The sequence below is a fragment of the Syngnathus floridae genome, chromosome 17 (assembly GCF_059516105.1).
Source record: "Syngnathus floridae isolate MCC-2025c chromosome 17, RoL_Sflo_1.0, whole genome shotgun sequence".
NCBI classification, from domain to species: domain Eukaryota; kingdom Metazoa; phylum Chordata; class Actinopteri; order Syngnathiformes; family Syngnathidae; genus Syngnathus; species Syngnathus floridae.
The window spans coordinates 5,090,009-5,107,829 of record NC_142429.1 but is presented as its reverse complement, the minus strand read 5'-3'; the positions used below and the strand labels follow the sequence as shown (position 1 = coordinate 5,107,829).

The following is a 17,821-nucleotide window of genomic DNA, read 5'->3' as shown; positions in this document are numbered from 1 at the left end:
CCTTTATCCTGGTGCAGTGCTTGCTTTGTTTTGCCTTCCCGAATAAAATCAAAGTGTTGTGATGTTTTTCGTTGCTCGGCAGTGGTAGTCAAACGAGCCAAATTACGTCACGTCCCATCAGAAAGCCGGCGGCGTGCACACGTACAGCGTGCGCGAGCCCGATGTGTGCGCGCCTGATGTTTGAAAGCTGTGCGAGGTCAAGTGGAAGGCACCTGCCCGCTACTGTCCGCGGGGAATCTGGCCCCCCGTGGACACCCAGACGATGAAAACGCACCCGAAGGTGCTAAAGAGGCTCGTTCTTTCATTGGGTGCCGCTTTTATTGTGTTGATTTTTTTATTTATTTATTTGTTTCCATTCAAAGTTTTACCAGGTAAGTCAATTTAGAACACTTTCTCATTTACAATGGCGACCTGGAGGCAAGGTGTGTGGCTAGAGTGTCAGCTTTTTGGTACGGAAGCGGTTAAGGGCCTTGGTGAAGAAAAAAACGGGGGTGACAGGATTCTGACTTTAAAGTGAGAATTCTTTGACTTTGAAGTCAGAAAGTGGGAATTCTCACTTTAGTCAGAATTCAGACATTAAAGTCAGAATTCTCACTTTAAAATCAGAATTACATAGGGTCTCTACCGCCTGAGCCACGGCCACCACACCAGTGTTTTGTTGTGAAGGTGAAGGAATGATGAGGGACTTGGAGGGAAAATAACCACAAGGGGAGATTTACAAGAACAACTTGACATCACGTTCTCCCATTTCATTGCTGTGTTCTCCATTTTTAATTCCCGGGTTCTAGGTCGTTTTATTCATTCTGAGGCGCTAACAAAGGAGCCACATCAATAAATGTGGGGCTCAGTTTTTCAGAGCAAGCAGTACAGAAATCATCCACACGAGGACGTATTTGGTCTCATCGTTTGTGGGCTAAGAGTACAATTTAGTGCCATCTAGTGGTGAGCCAAAATTGAAAGCGCGTGCCTTTTGAATCAGAGCCTCGCAAGCTGCCTGCCACATTTTTCCTAAGCGGCGATGCAAGCAAAATGCCACCACAAACGACTTAATTTCAAATTGTTGTAAAAATGCGCCCCTTCCCTACTAGAAAGAGATTAACAGATCTTTTTAGTGAGTTATTTGCATTTGAAAATCTGAAAAAATAACACAGGAAAATATTATTGTAGGTGCAAATGGAGACACTGGAATGAATGCCAGTTACAAAAATAACCTAATTTCGTTTTAAAGAAATACCGATTGGACTGACCAATTTGAACCAACTTTCTGTCTTTTGAAACAAAACCCGATACAAATGCCAAAGTTGGTGACAAGACACTGCTGACAAGACAGTTATGCCAGTAGGTCATACAAGTCTCAAATGTGTCCTCAGCTGATCCGGGCTCAGCGTGTGAGGATGGCTGGCTCTCTTTCGGCTCCAGTTGTTACAAGAAGATGGCGACCCCCAACGGTTGGCTAGGGGCTCGGCACGAGTGCGTCTGGGAGGGCGGCGACCTGGTCTCGGTCGCCTCATCGGACGAGGAAGCCTTTGTGAAGAAGCAAATGGGCAACGACCCCTTCTGGATCGGACTCTCCAATCTGGTGAGACTGAAGGCGGTAGCAGTTGATTCTCTACTGGTACGCGATTGACAACTGGGATTGGTCTCTGCAGAAATACGAGTTCTGGAGTCCGTATGACACGGTGGAAAAAAAGCTGACTTGGTCAGATGTCGGCGTGACGACAAACTACTCCAACTGGGACTCACGTCAGGTTGGAAGGTATGAAGGTCTCGTCTTTACATCGTTTTACTATCAGGCAAGGTTTTGGGGCCCCTTTCCAAAATGGGAAAGAGCACATGTGACGAGGGGGAAAAAAAAAAGCTTTTGGCATTTTTTCATCAGAAAGAAAGACAAAAATACTGAGATGCTTTGCACAACTTCTCCCGACAGCTCCGACGTAGAGTCCTGCACGTACATCAACCAAGGCGCGTACAGTCAGCCAGGAAAGTGGCGACACGCCTCGTGCGGATCCTCGTTGCCGTATATGTGCGAGCGCTCGCTGGACGGTAAGCCCACACGAGTTGGGATATTACGATGTCGAAAGGAACATTTCAATTGTGTGGTCTTTCTGTAGACTGCCTGGAGGGTCGGTCGTGTTCCGTCAAAGACATGGGTTACAATCGAGTGGAAAGTGAGTCGCAGCCACGCTTGTCCCGTCTTCCGTTTCCAATGCAAATTTGTTTGTGGCTCCAGCTTCCTCCTGTGACCCCGGCGACTTCCTGTACAATGACTTTTGCTATCACTTCGAGGGGAAGATAATGTCTTGGCAGCCCGCCGAGAACTTCTGCAAGGGATGGAATGGTCACCTGGCCAGCGTCCACTCAGAGGACGAAGCCAAATTCTTGGCTGGTGAGCACTAAGACAAACTGACAATCCCGCGATCATCCTGCAATGCTCCTCAACATCTTTGCAACTTGTGCTTGTTCTGCTTTCCTCAAGCTCACGTGAGAAACGTAACTCATCATTCATGGTTGGGACTCCAGAAGAAGAACGGCACGTTTGAGTATTCTGACGGAACATCTACCGTAAGTGAAATGTTTAGAGTGACCTAAAAATTTGCCCAGAATGAAGATGTTGTACCGAAATGGAAAAGTGAGGTACAAAGTGTCATTTTAGCAGGAAAAAAAGATTAGAAATGTAATTGACAAGAGCAAAAAAAAGGAAAGAAAAAGCCATGCGCTCAAGTCACCTCTGTCATGTTTGCAGGCCGGCACCCCATGGGTGCCAAACAGACCTACAAACTCTTACAACTGTGCAGCTCTGAGGCCAAAAGGAAGAGTTGATGACTGCTCTTGCACCAAAATGTATGGAGCCATCTGCAAAAAAGGTCTGAAAGTCACAACGGCTCCCTTTGCCCTTTCATGCGCGCTCTCATACTTGATCCCTCTTGCAGCCAAGGTCCGAAAGGCTCTTACTGCTCATCTGCCGTCAATATTCAAGCCAGGTGGGCGTCACAACCATGGTCGTGCTCTTGTCGCCACTCAAGTGACGCGAGTCTTACTTGCAGGCTGGAGCGAAAAGTGTGGCTGGTGGCTGGACAACCCGTCCGACGACTTCTGCTACCTTTTCAACCGCCAGTCCCGCAAGACCTGGCAGGAGGCGCGAAACGACTGCGTCAGCCGCGGAGGCGACCTGCTCAGCATCACCCACTCATATGAAGAGAACTTCATAGAAGGTAAACTGCCCGGAGGACACAATAAAGGCTCACACAGTTCATGCCGCAAGGACTCCAGAAGGAACAACGCTGCTACACACGCACCTGTCAATGTTCAAACTCTTGTTCGTTGTTTAACCTCGATCCAAAGGTCTGTATGCCCTTCATCTGACCATTCCCTCTCTATGGTTGAGCGCCAATGCCAATATCACTGAAGGCAGCAAGTGGACTGATGAATCCCCGTTCACTTACAAAAACCTGAAAACAGGTCGGCCTATAACCCGAGGAATGTTTGTCGGCGACAAAACGGAGGAGTCCTTAGCGTCTGTCGTCTCCTTCCAGGTAACGCCAGTGACGCCACTGGCGGACGCTGCCCTTCCTTGCTCACTATCGACGGCAGCTGGAAATTTGACAATTGCAAAAAAAAAAGCAGCTACATCTGCAAGAGAATAGGAAAAGGTAATGTGACGCTTGGCCAAATTGCACTGACTTCTGAAGTCCTCTCGATGAAATCTATCAGCGTGTTTCTCTTTGTGAGCGTGTCAACTGTCAGTCATTCTTGTTTTCCCCGACCACGACATTTTGGCAAAGCATTGATAATCCTGTGGTAAATTGTATTTGGTGGTCAGTTGTTCTTCGGGAACACGCTGTTGAAAGTGGCTGGCTCAGGGAAGGAAAAAAATCATCCATGAAGAGTTCCTACCGTGCCCTCCAGATTCCGTGATTTTTACATTGAGTCTCTACCCTAATACCCTAAACGGTTACAAACCAAACCAAACCAAACCAAACCAAACCAAACCAAACCACTCATTGTTAAACTCTGATCTCAGTCAGTATAATTTCTTCCCCCAAAATGGTCACAAACAAGACTGCTTGATGGTCAAATTTGGATCCGAGCCAGGTGACCCAATTCTAGTTTCTGTACTTGTACGTCAGCGTTTCTTGAGGGCTAAAAGTACCCACGTCCTGAGGCCCACACTCAACAGAGATGAGCTTGAAAAAGTGGAATATGCGATATGTGTCAAATAAAAATATACTACGATCCTCCACATGTTTCCTCAGTCGATCCGAAGTTATGTGATAGGACCAAGGGCTGGCTCCCTTTTGGCTTCAGTTGCTACAAGAAGATGGTGACTCCCAACGGTTGGCTGGGGGCTCGGCACGACTGCGTCTGGGAGGGCGGCGACCTGGTCTCGGTCGGTTCATCGAAAGAGGAAGCCTTTGTGAAGAAGCAAATGGGCGACGACCCCTTCTGGATCGGACTCTCCAATCTGGTGAGAATGAAGCGCAAGCAGTTGATTCTCTACTGGTACGCGACTGACAACCGGGATTGGTCTCTGCAGAAATGCGACGAGGCTTGGTGTTGGTATGACGAGGAGCAAAAGAAGCTGACTTGGTCCAATGTCAATGTGATGGCAAGCTACTCTAACTGGGACTCGCGTCAGGTTGGAAGGTAAAAAGGTCACGTCTTTACGTCATTTCACTGTCAGGCAAGGTTTTGGGGTCCCTTTCCAAAATGGGAAAGAGAACGTGTGACAAGGGGGAAAAAAGGCTTTTGTTAAAAGACAGCAAGAAAAGAACCTTTTCTCCAAATTTATCCTGTTTGTAAGATGCTTTTCACAACTTCTCCCGACAGTTCCGACGTAGAGGCTTGCGCGTATGTCAACCAAGGCGTGTGGAACGAGAGTCAGCCAGGAAAGTGGCGACACGGCTCGTGCAGATCCTCGTTGGTGTTCATGTGCAAGCGCCCACTGAACGGTAAGCCTGCTCAGGAGTTGTCATTATGATGTTGAAAGGTAAATTTCGATCGTGTGGTCTGTCTGCAGACTGCGTGGAGGGCTGGCCGTGTTCCCTGAAAGACTTCGTTTACGATCGATTGGAGAGTGAGTGGCTGCCACTCTTGTTTTTACTCCTGCATCGTCCCGCCGTGCTTTTCGAATCCAAGTTTGTTTGTGGCTTCAGCTTCCTCCTGCCACCCTGGCGAATTCCTGTTCGACGATTCTTGCTATCATTTCGAGAGGAAGAAGATGGTACAGTGGGCCGCCGAGAGGTTTTGCAAAGGACGCAAAGGTCACCTGGCCAGCGTCCTCGCAGCGGACGAGGGCAATTTCTTGGCAGGTGAGCGCTAAGACCAACTGCCAAGAAACAGTCGACAACGTAGGTGCTCTTTTTGAGCCGAAGCGCTTGTTCTGCTTTCCTCAAGCTCACATCCGAGACGCAGGAGGATCTCGGCCTTTTGTGGGACTGAGGAAGAAAAAAAATAACTTTGAGTGGATTGACGAACACACTACGGTAAGTAAAACATTTACTGAAGTCTAAAAAATTTGCCTCTACCCTAAGGCAAAAGATTGGAATTGTAGTCATGTAGCAAGAATAGAAAAATGCTTCTGGAACATTTGCGGAACAAAGTTGCCATTTTCCCTTTAGAATGATATTAACATGAACAAGAAAACCTGAATGAGATTTAAAAAAACAAAAAAGGAATCCGTCTTGTAGGATATAGTGCAGAATTTGATGGAATTCCGGAGAATAAAACAGGACATGACGAAACTGGTCCCAGTATGCGAAGTTTTGACCGAAACACGCCAAGTTGTGATTTCACGAGAGGAAAGTTGAAATGCTACAACATGGAATGGAAAAAAAAGGACTCATTCAACCAAGCGCAACACAAAACACGCTCAAGTGGCGTCCGCCGTGTCGTCCGCAGGACAACATCACGCAGTTGATGGGAAAAAATTCGACAGTATTCGATGAGTGCTTTGCTCTGTCAGCTTCTGGACAATTTGATGAGTGCTCATGCGCTACAGAGCAGCCATCTATCTGCAAAAAAGGTCCGCAAGTCACCACAGCTCACTTTGCCCTTTAACCTGTCATTGCTCTCATATTTGATCCCCCTTGCGTTCTTGCAGCCAAGGTCCGAGAGGGTCTCCCTTTACTGCCGTCATCAACATGGAAACCAGGTGGACGTCCCACTTTGTAGCCGACACGGTCGGTCGCCACTTTGCCCTCAAGTAACACGGTTCTTGCTTGCAGGCTGGAGCGAAAAGTGCGGCTGGTGGCTGAACAACCCGTCCAACGACTTCTGCTACCTGATCAACCGCAAGTTCCGCAAGACCTGGCAGGAGGCGCGAGATGACTGCGTCAGCCTCGGCGGCGACCTGCTCAGCATCACCCACTCAAGTGAAGAGTACTTCATACAAGGTAAACTGCCCAGAGGACACGAAAGAGGCTCACACATTTCATGCCGCATGAACTCCAGAAGAAGCAACCCTGCTACACACGCATCTGTACGATGTTCAAACTCTTGATCGTTGTCCAAAGGTCTGTACGCCTTTCCGCTGACCAGTCCCTCTCTGTGGTTGGGCGCCAATGCCAATACCACCGACCGCATCAAGTGGATTGACGGATCGATGTCCACTTACAAAAACCTGAAAACAGGTCTGCCTATAACCCGGGGAATGTTTGTCAGCGACAAAACGGACGAGTGCTTAGCTTCTGTCGTCTCCTTCCAGGCATCGCCGGAGAAGGCCCCGATGGAAGCTGCCTTTCCTTGCTCACTACCGAGGGCCGCTGGAAATTTGACGATTGCGAAGAAGAAAGCTGCTACATCTGCAAGAGAATAGGAAGAGGCATGAGTTGACATTCGTCCGATTCTTAAGAGTTTTAAGCTTTAAGTATTAAGGAAGTCTTCTTCTGAAGTCCCACAATAGTAGTCGGCAGGCATTTCTTTGTGGGCGTGTCAATGGTTGGTCCCCAAGTTGACACGATTGGCAATAACGAGCTTACTGAAATTTTTGTTTCCACAAAATGCTGACAAGACAGTAATGCCATTACGTGTAGATAATTCAGTATTTTTGCAATTCTGAATAACTGCACAATAATGGTGTCCTCAGTCCATTCTGAATCAACATGTGAGAAGGGGTGGAGTCTTCACCAGTCCAATTGCTACAAGAAGATGGCGACCCCCAACGGTTGGCTGGGGGCTCGGTACGACTGCGTCTGGGAGGGCGGCGACCTGGTCTCTATCGCCTCATCGGACGAGGAAGCCTTTGTGAAGAAGCAAATGGGCAAGAACCCCTACTGGATCGGACTCTCCAATCTGGTGAGATGGAAGCGCGGGTTGTTGGTTCTCTACTGGTACGTGACTGACAACCGGGATTGGCCTCTGCAGAAATGTGACGAGTTTTGGTGTCGGTATGACGCGAAGGAACAGAAGATGACTTGGTCCGATGCCCGTGTGACGGTGACCTACTCCAACTGGGATTCACGTCACGTTACAAGGTAAGAGTCTTGAATGTCAGGCAAGGTTTTGAGGCCCGTTTCCAAAATGGGAAAGAGCACATGTGACAAGGGCAAGAGCAAGAAAAGAACCTCCAATTCATCCTGTTTGTAATATGCTTTTCACGACTTCTCCCGACAGCTCCAACGTAGAGTCCTGCGTGTATGTCAACCAAGGCGCGTGGATCGAGAGTCAGCCAGGAAAGTGGCGACACGGCTCGTGCGGATCCTCGTTGCTGTTCATGTGCAAACGCCCACTGGACGGTAAGCCTGCTTAGGAGTTGTCATGTTTATGTCGAAAGGGACATTTCAATTGTGTGGTCTTTTTGCAGACTGCCCGGAAGGCCGGCAGTGTTCCTTCAAAGATTTCGGTTACGATCGAGTAGAGAGTGAGTGGCTGCCACGCTTGTTTTTACTACTGCACCCTTCCGCCGTGCTTTTCCAATCCAAGTTTGTTTGTGGCTTCAGCTTCATCCTGCAACCCCGGCAACTTCCTGCACGACGACTCTTGCTATCATTTTGAGTGGACACGTAGGAATTGGCAGTCGGCTGAGGAGTTTTGCATAAAACAGCATGGTCACTTGGCCAGCGTCCACTCAGAGGACGAAAACAATTTCTTGGCTGGTGAGCACCAAAACAAACTGATGATCCTGTGATCGTCCCGCAATGCTTCCCAGCATCTTTACAACTAGCGCTTGTTCTGCTTTCCTCAAGCTCACGTGCGAGATGATAGAGGATATTGGCCTTTCGTGGGACTTAAGAAGAACCAAGACAACAAATTTTCCTGGAGCGATGCAACGTCTGCAGTAAGTGAAACGTCTACAGCAGTCTAAAATTTTGGCATTTGTCCAGAATGACATATGAGAAAGCCATAGTTGGGTTGGTTACAATGTTGCAAGAGCAAAAAAACATTTGTAAAGTTTCAAAGGGGCTGGGCCACTAACACAAATTTAATTTGCAGTTATCTAAGAAAAATAAAATTGACAAGCTTGAATAAAATACAAGTTTGTCTTGTCATATAAAAGTGCAGAATTTTACAGATGGACAATCTGAGAATAAAAGAGGAACATTGTGATTTCACTGGAAGAGTAGCAGTTGTCGATGTTAAAAATGGAGTAGAGTAATGAGAACGTTTTAATCCGTCCTGTCGTCCGCAGGACAACATCACGCTGGAGGGAGAACAGTCAACAGGAGGCGGTGACTGCATTGCTCTGTCAGCTTCTGGACAATTTCACGAGTGGTCCTGCACTAAAGAGCAGCCATCCGTCTGCAAAAAAGGTCCAAAAGTCACCACAGCTCATTTTGCCCTTAACCTCTCGCTGCTCCCTCATATTTGATCCCCCTTGCGTTCTTGCAGCCAAAATCCGAGAGGCTCTCCCTGATCTGCCGTCATCAAGAGGTGGGCGTCCCACCCTAGGCCGACACGGGATTGGTCGTTGGTCAGTTGGCCCTCAACTGACGCAAGTCTCACTTGCAGGCTGGAGCGAAAAGTGCGGCTGGTGGTCGGACAACCCGTCCAACAACTTCTGTTACCTGATCAACCTTAAGTCCCGCAAGACCTGGCAGGAGGCGCGAGACGACTGCGTCGGCCTCGGAGGCGACCTGCTCAGCATCACCCACCCAAGTGAACAGAAGTTCTTACAAGGTAGGCCTATGGGCTTGATCGGGACTGTTGGTTGAGAATCTTGCGATATTTGTAGAGGCTGGCGTATCTGCCAAAGAAAATTTGAAAGAACTTTTTGTCAGTTGTCTTTTGTTGCTCATTTTCAAGACAAGACAAAACGTTGTTTGTGACGTCACCAGCAGTTGGTTACCAGACCGCAAGTGGTTGGCTTGATATTTCTTTCGCATCTGACCGGAAAAGAACAGCTTATAGGGATTGACAGATCTTGCTTTTCTTTTAAATCACTAGATGGCCTTGATAAGCCACCATACAAAAAATTTGTCAGTATACAAAAAAAACTTTGTTTCATTGAAGATTCATTTTCTTCAGTCTATGGAAACGAAGGACTCAGTAAAGCGCTAAGCTTGAGATGACACTAAAATAATAAACTGTATTTAACTTTCGTATTGCGTGTCTAGGATGCCCTCAATGTCGTAGAATTAGCATCGGTCTTTCTGCTGATTTTAGCGCTGTGCCCTCTGTTGTCACTTCTTGTGGATGTATTTTGAGTAGTTGTATCAGCTAATTGGATGTTTTATTCTTGGGGAACACAAGAATGTGTGAAATGAATTTGTTAGCTTCTCGCTAGCATTAGCTTACTGCTTAACTTTACTGTGTTCATAAATATTGTGAGGGGATTTATTATGTTACGTGTTATGTATGGTTGGAAGGACAAGTCTTCTGCTGTTGACATCTTTTAATCAAGCTAAAGGTTTGCGGTGCAAGGCAACACTACCTCCGCTAAAAACTACAAATATGTCTGGCCTGGAGGGGGCGGGGTGTGAAGTATCTCATATGCATTTAAAGAGACTGCACCAAAACGGCTTGCTCTGAGCCGCTACTCAGAACAAGGGTAAAAGAGTAGCTTGTGACGCTATGACGACGAGGAATCCAGACAAAAGACCACAACGGAATGAGTAAAATGTCAAATGGATTTATAACCATGATACATGTAAGCTGAAAGACATTCACTGGTGACATCTTATTCATGTTTGATCCAAAGATCTGTCCCACCTTCTTCAAAACATTTCTTCTTGGTGGTTGGCCACCAATACCACAATCACTCAAGAGGGATGCAAGTGGACTGACGGGTCTCCCTTTCGTTACACCCACTGGACCACAGGTCGGTCCAGAACCCATCCAATATTTGTTGCCGAGGGTCTGGAGCAATGGAGAGGAGCGCTTAGCATCTGCCGTCTCCTTACAGAGAGCTCGAGTAAACCCTCTGGTGAAAACTGCCTTTCCTTTCACACTAAAAGTGGAAAATGGGAATTTGACGACTGCCAGAAGAAGAACAGCTACATGTGCAAGAAAAGAGCAAGAGGTAAGATGTGACTCATGGCCAATTCATTTTGATGCCCATCTTTGGTTTTGCCTCGCAGGACGGAAACCGGAACCTCCACGCCATAACGGTAAGTCAAGTCTCCCCGAATCCTGAATGTTGACGTCACATGATGCGAGACGGAGAAAAGACATGACGGTGCGCTCGCAGGTTTTCGGGAGATCCTCGTCTGCAACCACCAGCAGCAGCACACTGAACTCTTTTGTCCGAGTGAGGGTCAAAGCGTCATCCGCATCCAGTCAGCCTTCTACGGACGGAGGAATGGCAGCGTTTGTCCAACTAAGAGCGGATCAAATGGTAAGACAGGACATAAGCGACGTTGTCGCGTTGCATTTTGGTCCAACTATACGACCGTTGCAGCCAAATAAGCTTCCACTCGGCCTTGTGACTTGCAGAGACTTGCGTGGTGCAAGGAGCCCTCCCTCACTACAGGCAAAAATGTGACAACCGTCAATATTGTCTTGCTGACTCTTTCAAAGGCGTCCGAGAGACCTGCCCTGCTGTCTCCAAATACCTGCACATGGTCTACAGCTGTGAACGGAAAGGTAGGCTTCAAGTCTCTGTTGTCTAATGCGGTATCGCCCAACCAGAGTTGGGGAATGACGGCACATTGAATGGTCTGTTTTAAAGTTAAAGTTGACGCGATGACTAAAAGGTTCAGGGGACCACTCGCCATAAAAGCTTGGCAACCATTGGCCTGGTGAATTGACGACGCCTAACAATGCCCAGAACAATACAATACAGTAATCCCTCGTTTATCGCGGATAATTGATTCCAAGACCACCCGTGATATGTGAAAATCTATAGTCACCTTTTTTTTTAACAAACATACATTGTTTGTGTATCAATAAGTGTATATTAAACCATACAAGTACATATATTATCATTAGAACATTAAATAATAGTTTCAAACATGTAAATACTATATTAATATATAATATAAAGGACATACAGAAAATAATGTATGAATAATATAAATATGATGTGTGTGTGACATGTATATGTAGCTAAAGTATACGTTTTTAGAACTCTTATTATAACAACTTTTTATAACAAGGTACAAGTGTACATACTGTTTTTAGAACAGTTTTATTATTATTACAACAATATTTTTAAAACAAGGTACAATCCTATGAATATGTTTTTAGAACTCTTATAACTTTTATAAAAAGGTACAAGTGTACGTACTGCAATTGTGTGGACACTCTGCCTTCTGCTGGCGTGTGGGCAACTTTCGTGCCATAATTCCTCAATTCAGAAGGTTTATTTTGAATTTGTGAATTATTATTTATTTTTATTTTTTTGGGGGAAAAAAAATCTGCGATGTACTGAAGCCGTGATAATCGAACCGCGATGTAGCGAGGGATTACTGTACAATGATTCTTGTGAAGGGTAGGTGGCCAGACACTTATCAGGGATGCCTTTCAGCATCTGTTGCAACATGATTCTGGGTTGTCCTCAGTGTGTCTTGACAGTTTGATCGAGGCGGACAAGCGCATTGCCAACTCAGCGTTTGAAGCCTCCTCCTCTATGAGCGATGCCAGCCCCGAGAAAGCTCACTTGAGTAGCAATTCCTGCTGGAGACCATCACAAGATCGTATGTAGAAAACTGAAAGCTACTTCGACACTGGCAGTTTGGTGTCCTGAGCAAACTCGTGTCCTGCAGCCTCCACCAGCTGGATTCAGGTGAACCTGGGTCACGTGAGAAAGGTGACTGGGATCGTCACCCAGGGCTGTCCTCACGTTGACCAAAGGTCCTCCGTCATCGACTTTGAGATGAAGACGAGTGTTGATGGCAAAAACTGGACTGAACACCCGAACGGAATAGTAAGCGGCCAGCCAGTCAACCTGACGCCGACTGGGCTGAGCAAACTTGCCATTACAAAAACAGTGCTATTTCTAGTTTACCGGAGGGGGGGAGCACCGATTTGGCTCGCCATTGTCCACTCAGTACGTCCGCATCCTGCCGCTGGAGGACAGCGTTGACTTCGGCCTCAGCTTTGACCTCTTGGGATGCGCACGTGACGGTAAGCGGGTCTCTCCCTCCGCTGCCGAGGTTGCCGGGAAAAACATACAACCCATTTTTTGACATCACCTTTTGTCTGACAGATGCGATGACCTGTGACAGCACGTTCAACAGCCTCCACTTGACCGAGGCAATAACGTGAGTCGTATTTGCCACAGCGTTTCCATGACGGTGAGCGCCTGTCGTCAATTTGCTCGTCGTTGCCCTCTGCAGGTTCCACTGCCCACCCAAGTGTGCCAACTCCCAACAAAATGTCACAGGAACCTTGGTCTACAATGAGGTACGTGATTGCTGACCCAGTGACGCTTGGACTGGAGAGGCTGTGGCTCTTGCCAAAGATAAACATTTCAAAGATGAACCTACATTTCAATTTGGATTTTCTTTTACATTTCAAAGTTGGAACAAGTTTTGAAAGATTCATTCATTTCCACACACCAATCAGGAAGGCTACATCTTTTTAGACAGGCAGAACGGCAGCATGTGCAGTACCTGTGTGATCAAAATTGTGCCCTGACATGCAAGGGCAGGGAGTCAAATCCTCCCTATTGTGACCCGCCAATTGAGTTCAGGTCTGCGGAAAAGATAATCGGGACCAACCTCCCATCTATCCAAGACTTGTACCTGTCCAGGTCCAGGAAACGTGCAAGTAACATCTCTGCAGACCCTTCTCACCCAGGTCACAGTTTGTTCGAACTACTACCCTCTGGATGGCGTTACAGAGCGCTGTACGCCAAAACCAGCAGACACAGCTTCTTCCCCCAGGCGGTCGCTCTGATGAAATAGAGTCTCAGAGACATCACTGTGCAATAACATCCTGCTCTCGCCACTTAAATGTTGTTAGTTACCTGAATGTTGACAATCACTAAAATGTTGTTCAGAGGCTGAGATCAACCAGAGTCAAATTCCCTGTTTGGCATGCACAAACTTGGTCACTAAAGCTGATTCTGATGTGAGTGCAGGACTCAAGCATCTGCGCGGCCGCTATTCACGCGGGCGTCATTCGTAACGACATCGGAGGAGACTGTATTGTGATGACAGCTGTGGTAAAGAACGACTTTGCTGGCTCCACCCACAACGGGATCAGCTCCCTCAAGTGAGTGGCCAACGTTTATGGCAAAGTACCATTAAGAGGCCCAGCTCATTCACGTTTACGACCTGCAGGAGTGCCAACTCGACGGATCAGGCCTTCACATTTGCAGATGGAGGTGAGTTCGCGGAGCAATTTTTTCATGTTTAGCGCTCAACTACTGCTAACCTCGCATGGGATGTCACCTGCAGAGCCGAGATGCTCGGGACAGTCCTGGGAGGAGTTTGCGGGCTTCTGTTACAAAGCTTTTGAGGACAAGAAGGAGTGGGCCGATGCTCAAGCTGTCTGCCTGAAATTGGGTGCCAATCTGGTGTCTATCCTTTCCGAGGTGGAGCAGACGTGGATGAAAAAGGCCTTCAACCTCAGTGCGCAAACTGTCTTTGTAGAACTACTCGATAGGTGGAACACCTGACTACTGGGTGAGATATCTGCTCGCCTTTGTCCTCTGCAGACACCAGCGACATGTGGACCGGACTGAATGACCAGAGTGTAATAGGCATGTTTGAGTGGTCAGACCAGCACGAGGTGACCTTCACCGACTGGGCCCCAGAAGAACCCAAACACCTGAATAAGGACTGCGTGGCGATGTTGCAAAAGGTGCGTGGCCAACTGAGTGTTCACTTGCAAGAACACCGGCACGATCCACTGAAATTCATCTTGCTCATCTTTCAGACTGGAAGATGGAAGCAGATGAGCTGCAAGCTACCCAACAGCTTCATGTGCAAGATGCCCAAAGCGCATTATGCAATCACCTCAGTGAAGACAGAGGAGAGCCATTCTGGTGACCGTATACTCTTGCACAGAAGCAAGCTCACCATGTCAGGGAAAAGAGTGAGTTGAACTTTTTTTTTTTGTCTGCGTGAATGCTGAAGAGCATTTTTGTTTTCCTTTGCACACTACATGAACAACAAAAAAATCCCTTCACATTTGATCCACCCCCCCCTGTTTCTGGACTGTTCAATGAAAGTTGTAATGATTTCCACACAATTTCCGTTCAAGGTCAGATCCTGGCATTCGCACGCATTTTCCACTCAAGATTTTTTTGCCAGTTATGTTTTGATTGCGTGTTTTCAGTATGCTGGCTTTATTGTCAAGCTGAGGGGAGGTCTCCGTGTGAACAACATCATCACCATCACAGGACGAGCAAATAAACTGGCAGATTGGTACGAGGACCCCCAACCCCACGGGCACAAGAATGCTAATACCACAAACACACAGTTGCACATCTGTGTTGCAGGTTTAAAATCAGCCTGTTTGTGCCTGACAACGACGATGACGACGAGACTACCGACAATGTGGTCGCGCTGCTCCTCAAGTTGAACTTTGTAACCAAGAAGATTCGGCTGTACTCCAGAGTGAACACAACTTGGAACAAAGCAGAGGAGCATCCCACACAAAGCTCTGGACCCGCACAAGAAGTCAAGGTGACGTGAATCACATCATATTTCTGCACACACTCGCACGTCAGCCTTACAGTTTCGGGGTTTCCAACCTTTCGTGTGGAATTTTCCTTACCTTTGATTGGTGCCGGTATCTAATTGTCGCTCCATTGTTTGTTCTTATGTGCAAAGCGTCTGTGTCTGTCAAACCAATTCCATTTTGTAGAACACCCCTATACATACTTCAGAGTGTTTCCTATGGGAAACGGCCATTTACTGGTTGAAGAGCACCTAGCTGCTAATGATTTTCTTTCCCAAACTACAAAAAGTATGCAATGGAAATGTCACAGTCAAAAGGAATTGCTCGAACCATCCCACCCCTCGTGATGCTACTCAGAAATGTCCAAAACAGCATGAATTTTCTTCCAATCACTAGCAAGACTTGCTCGCCAAAAAAAGTCACAAGCCCCGAAAATGTCAGCGTGAATGTCACATCTCCCGTCTTTGCTCGCTGCCATGCCGTTCACACTCATTACATGCAAGGTGTCTTGTTGTCACTCAGGTTGTCATCAAGTGCACCGACGATCATTTCCAGATCACAATCAACAGCCTCGACGAGATGACTTACAAATACAGAGTGGCCAATCTGCAAAGCATCACGCAGATGTTTGTGAGGGGTCACGTGTCCATCAAGGACATCAAGCAAAGCGTCACTAAGACCAGCCTGCGGTAAAATGTGAGGATGGATATCGTCATAGTGTCCAAATTGTTTTTGGCACAGCCTTTTCCACCAGCCATAGATGGTTTTTGGGATAATTGTACAAAAGTAACCACTTTATAGTTTAATATTTAATCTTAGTCTAATTGGCTATTAGAAAAAGCCAGACTTGCATGCTTGATTGTTTTTTTTCTTTTTGATTGCCTTTGTACATCCTGACTTTCTGTTTATTGCATTGACATGTGCAGTATTTGTAGTTAAGATAGTTTTCCTGGCCCGATCAAGAGATCCTTTTGACTGATTGCATGATGAGTAATAATAAGAGAATGCAATTTCTGGAGAAACTGCGTGTGAAGGCAAAGAAGCTTTGACTTTGCTAACAAATGATGTGAAAAGGCGAGAAATAACGACAAGCGAGAAAAATGTAAGCAAGAAAAATGGTAAGCGAGAAAAAAAATGGTAGGCGAGAACGGTCAACGAGAAAAACAGTATGATCAGCGAGAAAAAAACAGCGAGACAGTGAGAAAAACATAAGCGAGCGTTAAGCGGAAAAAAAAGCGGTAAGTGAGAAACACAGGAAGCGAGAACAACTAAAAAGTGATAAGCGGGATAAATGGTAAGCGAGGAAAACAATAGGCAAGGAAAATGGTACGATAAGCAAGAAAAATGTTACGTGAGAAAAGCGGCATGTGAGATAAGCGAGAAAAAATTGTAATTGAGAAAAAGGTACGCAAGATAAGCGAGAAAAACCAGTAAGCGAGAAAAAACAGTAAGCGAGAAAAACAATAGGCAAGAAAGACAGTGAGAAAAATGGTAAGCGAGAAAAAACTACGGTAAGTGAGAAAAAACATAAGCAAGAAAAAACGGTATGCGAGAAAAAATACTTAAGTGAGAAAAACAGTAAGCAAGCGGTAAGCATGTAAAAATGGTAAGAGTGGAAAAAAAAAATAAGCGAGACAACCGTAAGTGACAAAAACGATAAGCGAGAGAAAATGGTAAGCGTAAAAAAACGAAAAAAACGTAGGTGAGAACAACGGTCAGCGCGCATTAAGCGAGAAAAAAAAACAAAGCAGGAAAATACTAAGCAAAAACGTGAGAAAAACGGAAAGCGAGCGAGAAAAAACGATAAGCTAGAAAAAAACTAAGCAAAGTTGTGAGAGAAACGGTAAGTGAGAAAAAACAGGCCACAAAAAACGATGGGCGAGAAAAACAGATTAGCAAGAAAGACGTAAGTGAGGAAAAACGGTAAGCGAAGTTAAAAATGTAAATAAACAGTAAGCGAAGTTGAACATTTTTGCGAAGTGGGAAGTTTTGGAATAGGTAGGAATAAGAAGCAGTTCAATCGGTCCAAAAAAAGAACTAATTTTTGCAAAATTTAGCACAAACTTTAAGCATGACATTTTTGAAACGTGGCTTGGGAATATTGAAAGTCTTCCCGTCCATGAATGTGCAGAATGATGTTAATGTCAAACTGGAACGATGTAAATGTCAAATGTCGAATGTGCCATCCGGAATGAGGGGGGAAAATTTTGCTGTGAATTTTGCAAAAACATTTTTGGAGTGAAAAAAGATGGAAGCACCTATGACATAAATAGTTGAAATATGTTAAAATTGTAATGGCGTGAATCGGATGAATTATGTGGTAGCATGTCAAAAAATGAGAGGAATAAAACAAAAGTGGAAATATACAATTAATGGTGTATTTGTAAAGGCAGATTTGTTACTGGCAGTGATGCTTGGAGAACTAGTCAAGAGTCCTGTTTCAACATGTATTTCTTCTTGTATTGATGACAAAAGCCAGTGTAGTGATTTTTTCTTGTCAAACATATTCAATAAAAAAATATGCATGCAAAAAAGACAATCAGTGCCTCAATATGCTGTGTCATTTCATGTCATTTTAAAAAGTAGCTATTTTTCCACACTAGTGCCATCTACTGGCTCAGGTTGGACACTGAATCACTTCATCCCAAACGCCACTTTAAAATTCTTAATTGTTTTCTTTTTAATTGCCAGCAGGCTTTTTAAAGTTTGAGCGTGGCTGGTAAGACGTTGCGTTAAATTTCCGACAACAGCAGTCACATGACCAATCTGTTTTGCTTTAACCCGTCAAGCGCTGATGTCACGAGCTGCTTGACTG

General features: G+C 45.9%; 1 protein-coding gene and 1 long non-coding RNA gene across 3 annotated transcripts in view; one reads left to right on the top strand and one right to left on the bottom strand.

Annotated features, from left to right (window-relative positions):
* Positions 1 to 58: 58 nt before the first annotated feature.
* Positions 59 to 17,545, top strand: LOC148383800 (secretory phospholipase A2 receptor-like). Of its 2 annotated transcripts, XM_088357421.1 has the most exons (50): positions 60 to 371; positions 1,371 to 1,579; positions 1,650 to 1,756; positions 1,928 to 2,043; positions 2,112 to 2,168; positions 2,231 to 2,386; positions 2,477 to 2,562; positions 2,744 to 2,864; positions 2,931 to 2,981; positions 3,045 to 3,212; positions 3,343 to 3,459; positions 3,534 to 3,650; positions 4,254 to 4,465; positions 4,535 to 4,644; positions 4,828 to 4,949; positions 5,018 to 5,074; positions 5,154 to 5,309; positions 5,395 to 5,483; positions 5,899 to 6,022; positions 6,101 to 6,151; positions 6,225 to 6,392; positions 6,513 to 6,629; positions 6,704 to 6,820; positions 7,085 to 7,293; positions 7,363 to 7,472; positions 7,612 to 7,733; positions 7,802 to 7,858; positions 7,938 to 8,093; positions 8,184 to 8,275; positions 8,627 to 8,747; positions 8,827 to 8,868; positions 8,947 to 9,114; positions 10,136 to 10,255; positions 10,340 to 10,456; positions 10,515 to 10,544; positions 10,625 to 10,771; positions 10,870 to 11,019; positions 11,937 to 12,071; positions 12,141 to 12,301; positions 12,378 to 12,501; positions 12,584 to 12,638; positions 12,714 to 12,780; positions 13,460 to 13,593; positions 13,662 to 13,705; positions 13,779 to 13,952; positions 14,039 to 14,184; positions 14,260 to 14,418; positions 14,662 to 14,750; positions 14,825 to 15,011; positions 15,529 to 17,545. In XM_088357421.1, the coding sequence occupies exons 1-50, from the start codon at positions 263 to 265 to the stop codon at positions 15,697 to 15,699; spliced, it is 6,024 nt and encodes a 2,007-aa protein (XP_088213547.1). In that variant the 5' UTR covers positions 60 to 262; the 3' UTR covers positions 15,700 to 17,545. The 2 variants fall into 2 exon arrangements, with proteins under 2 accessions (XP_088213546.1, XP_088213547.1); XM_088357420.1 differs by having other exon boundaries at positions 59 to 371; positions 4,254 to 4,644.
* LOC148383797 (uncharacterized) overlaps positions 8,413 to 17,821 on the bottom strand; it is a 33,694-nt gene continuing 24,285 nt past the window's right edge. Inside the window, exon 3 of the long non-coding RNA XR_015853321.1 lies at positions 8,413 to 9,181. This is a non-coding gene — a long non-coding RNA (uncharacterized LOC148383797). The remainder of the gene's footprint in view (positions 9,182 to 17,821) is intronic.

Coding starts and splice junctions, on each gene's coding strand:
- LOC148383800 (XM_088357420.1), top strand. CDS start 263: ATGAAAACGCACCCGAAGGTGCTAAAGAGGCTCGTTCTTTCATTGGGT. Junction 7,734..7,801: donor GTGCAAACGCCCACTGGACG/GTAAGCCTGCTT, acceptor GTCTTTTTGCAG/ACTGCCCGGAAGGCCGGCAG. Junction 14,419..14,661: donor TCACCATGTCAGGGAAAAGA/GTGAGTTGAACT, acceptor GCGTGTTTTCAG/TATGCTGGCTTTATTGTCAA.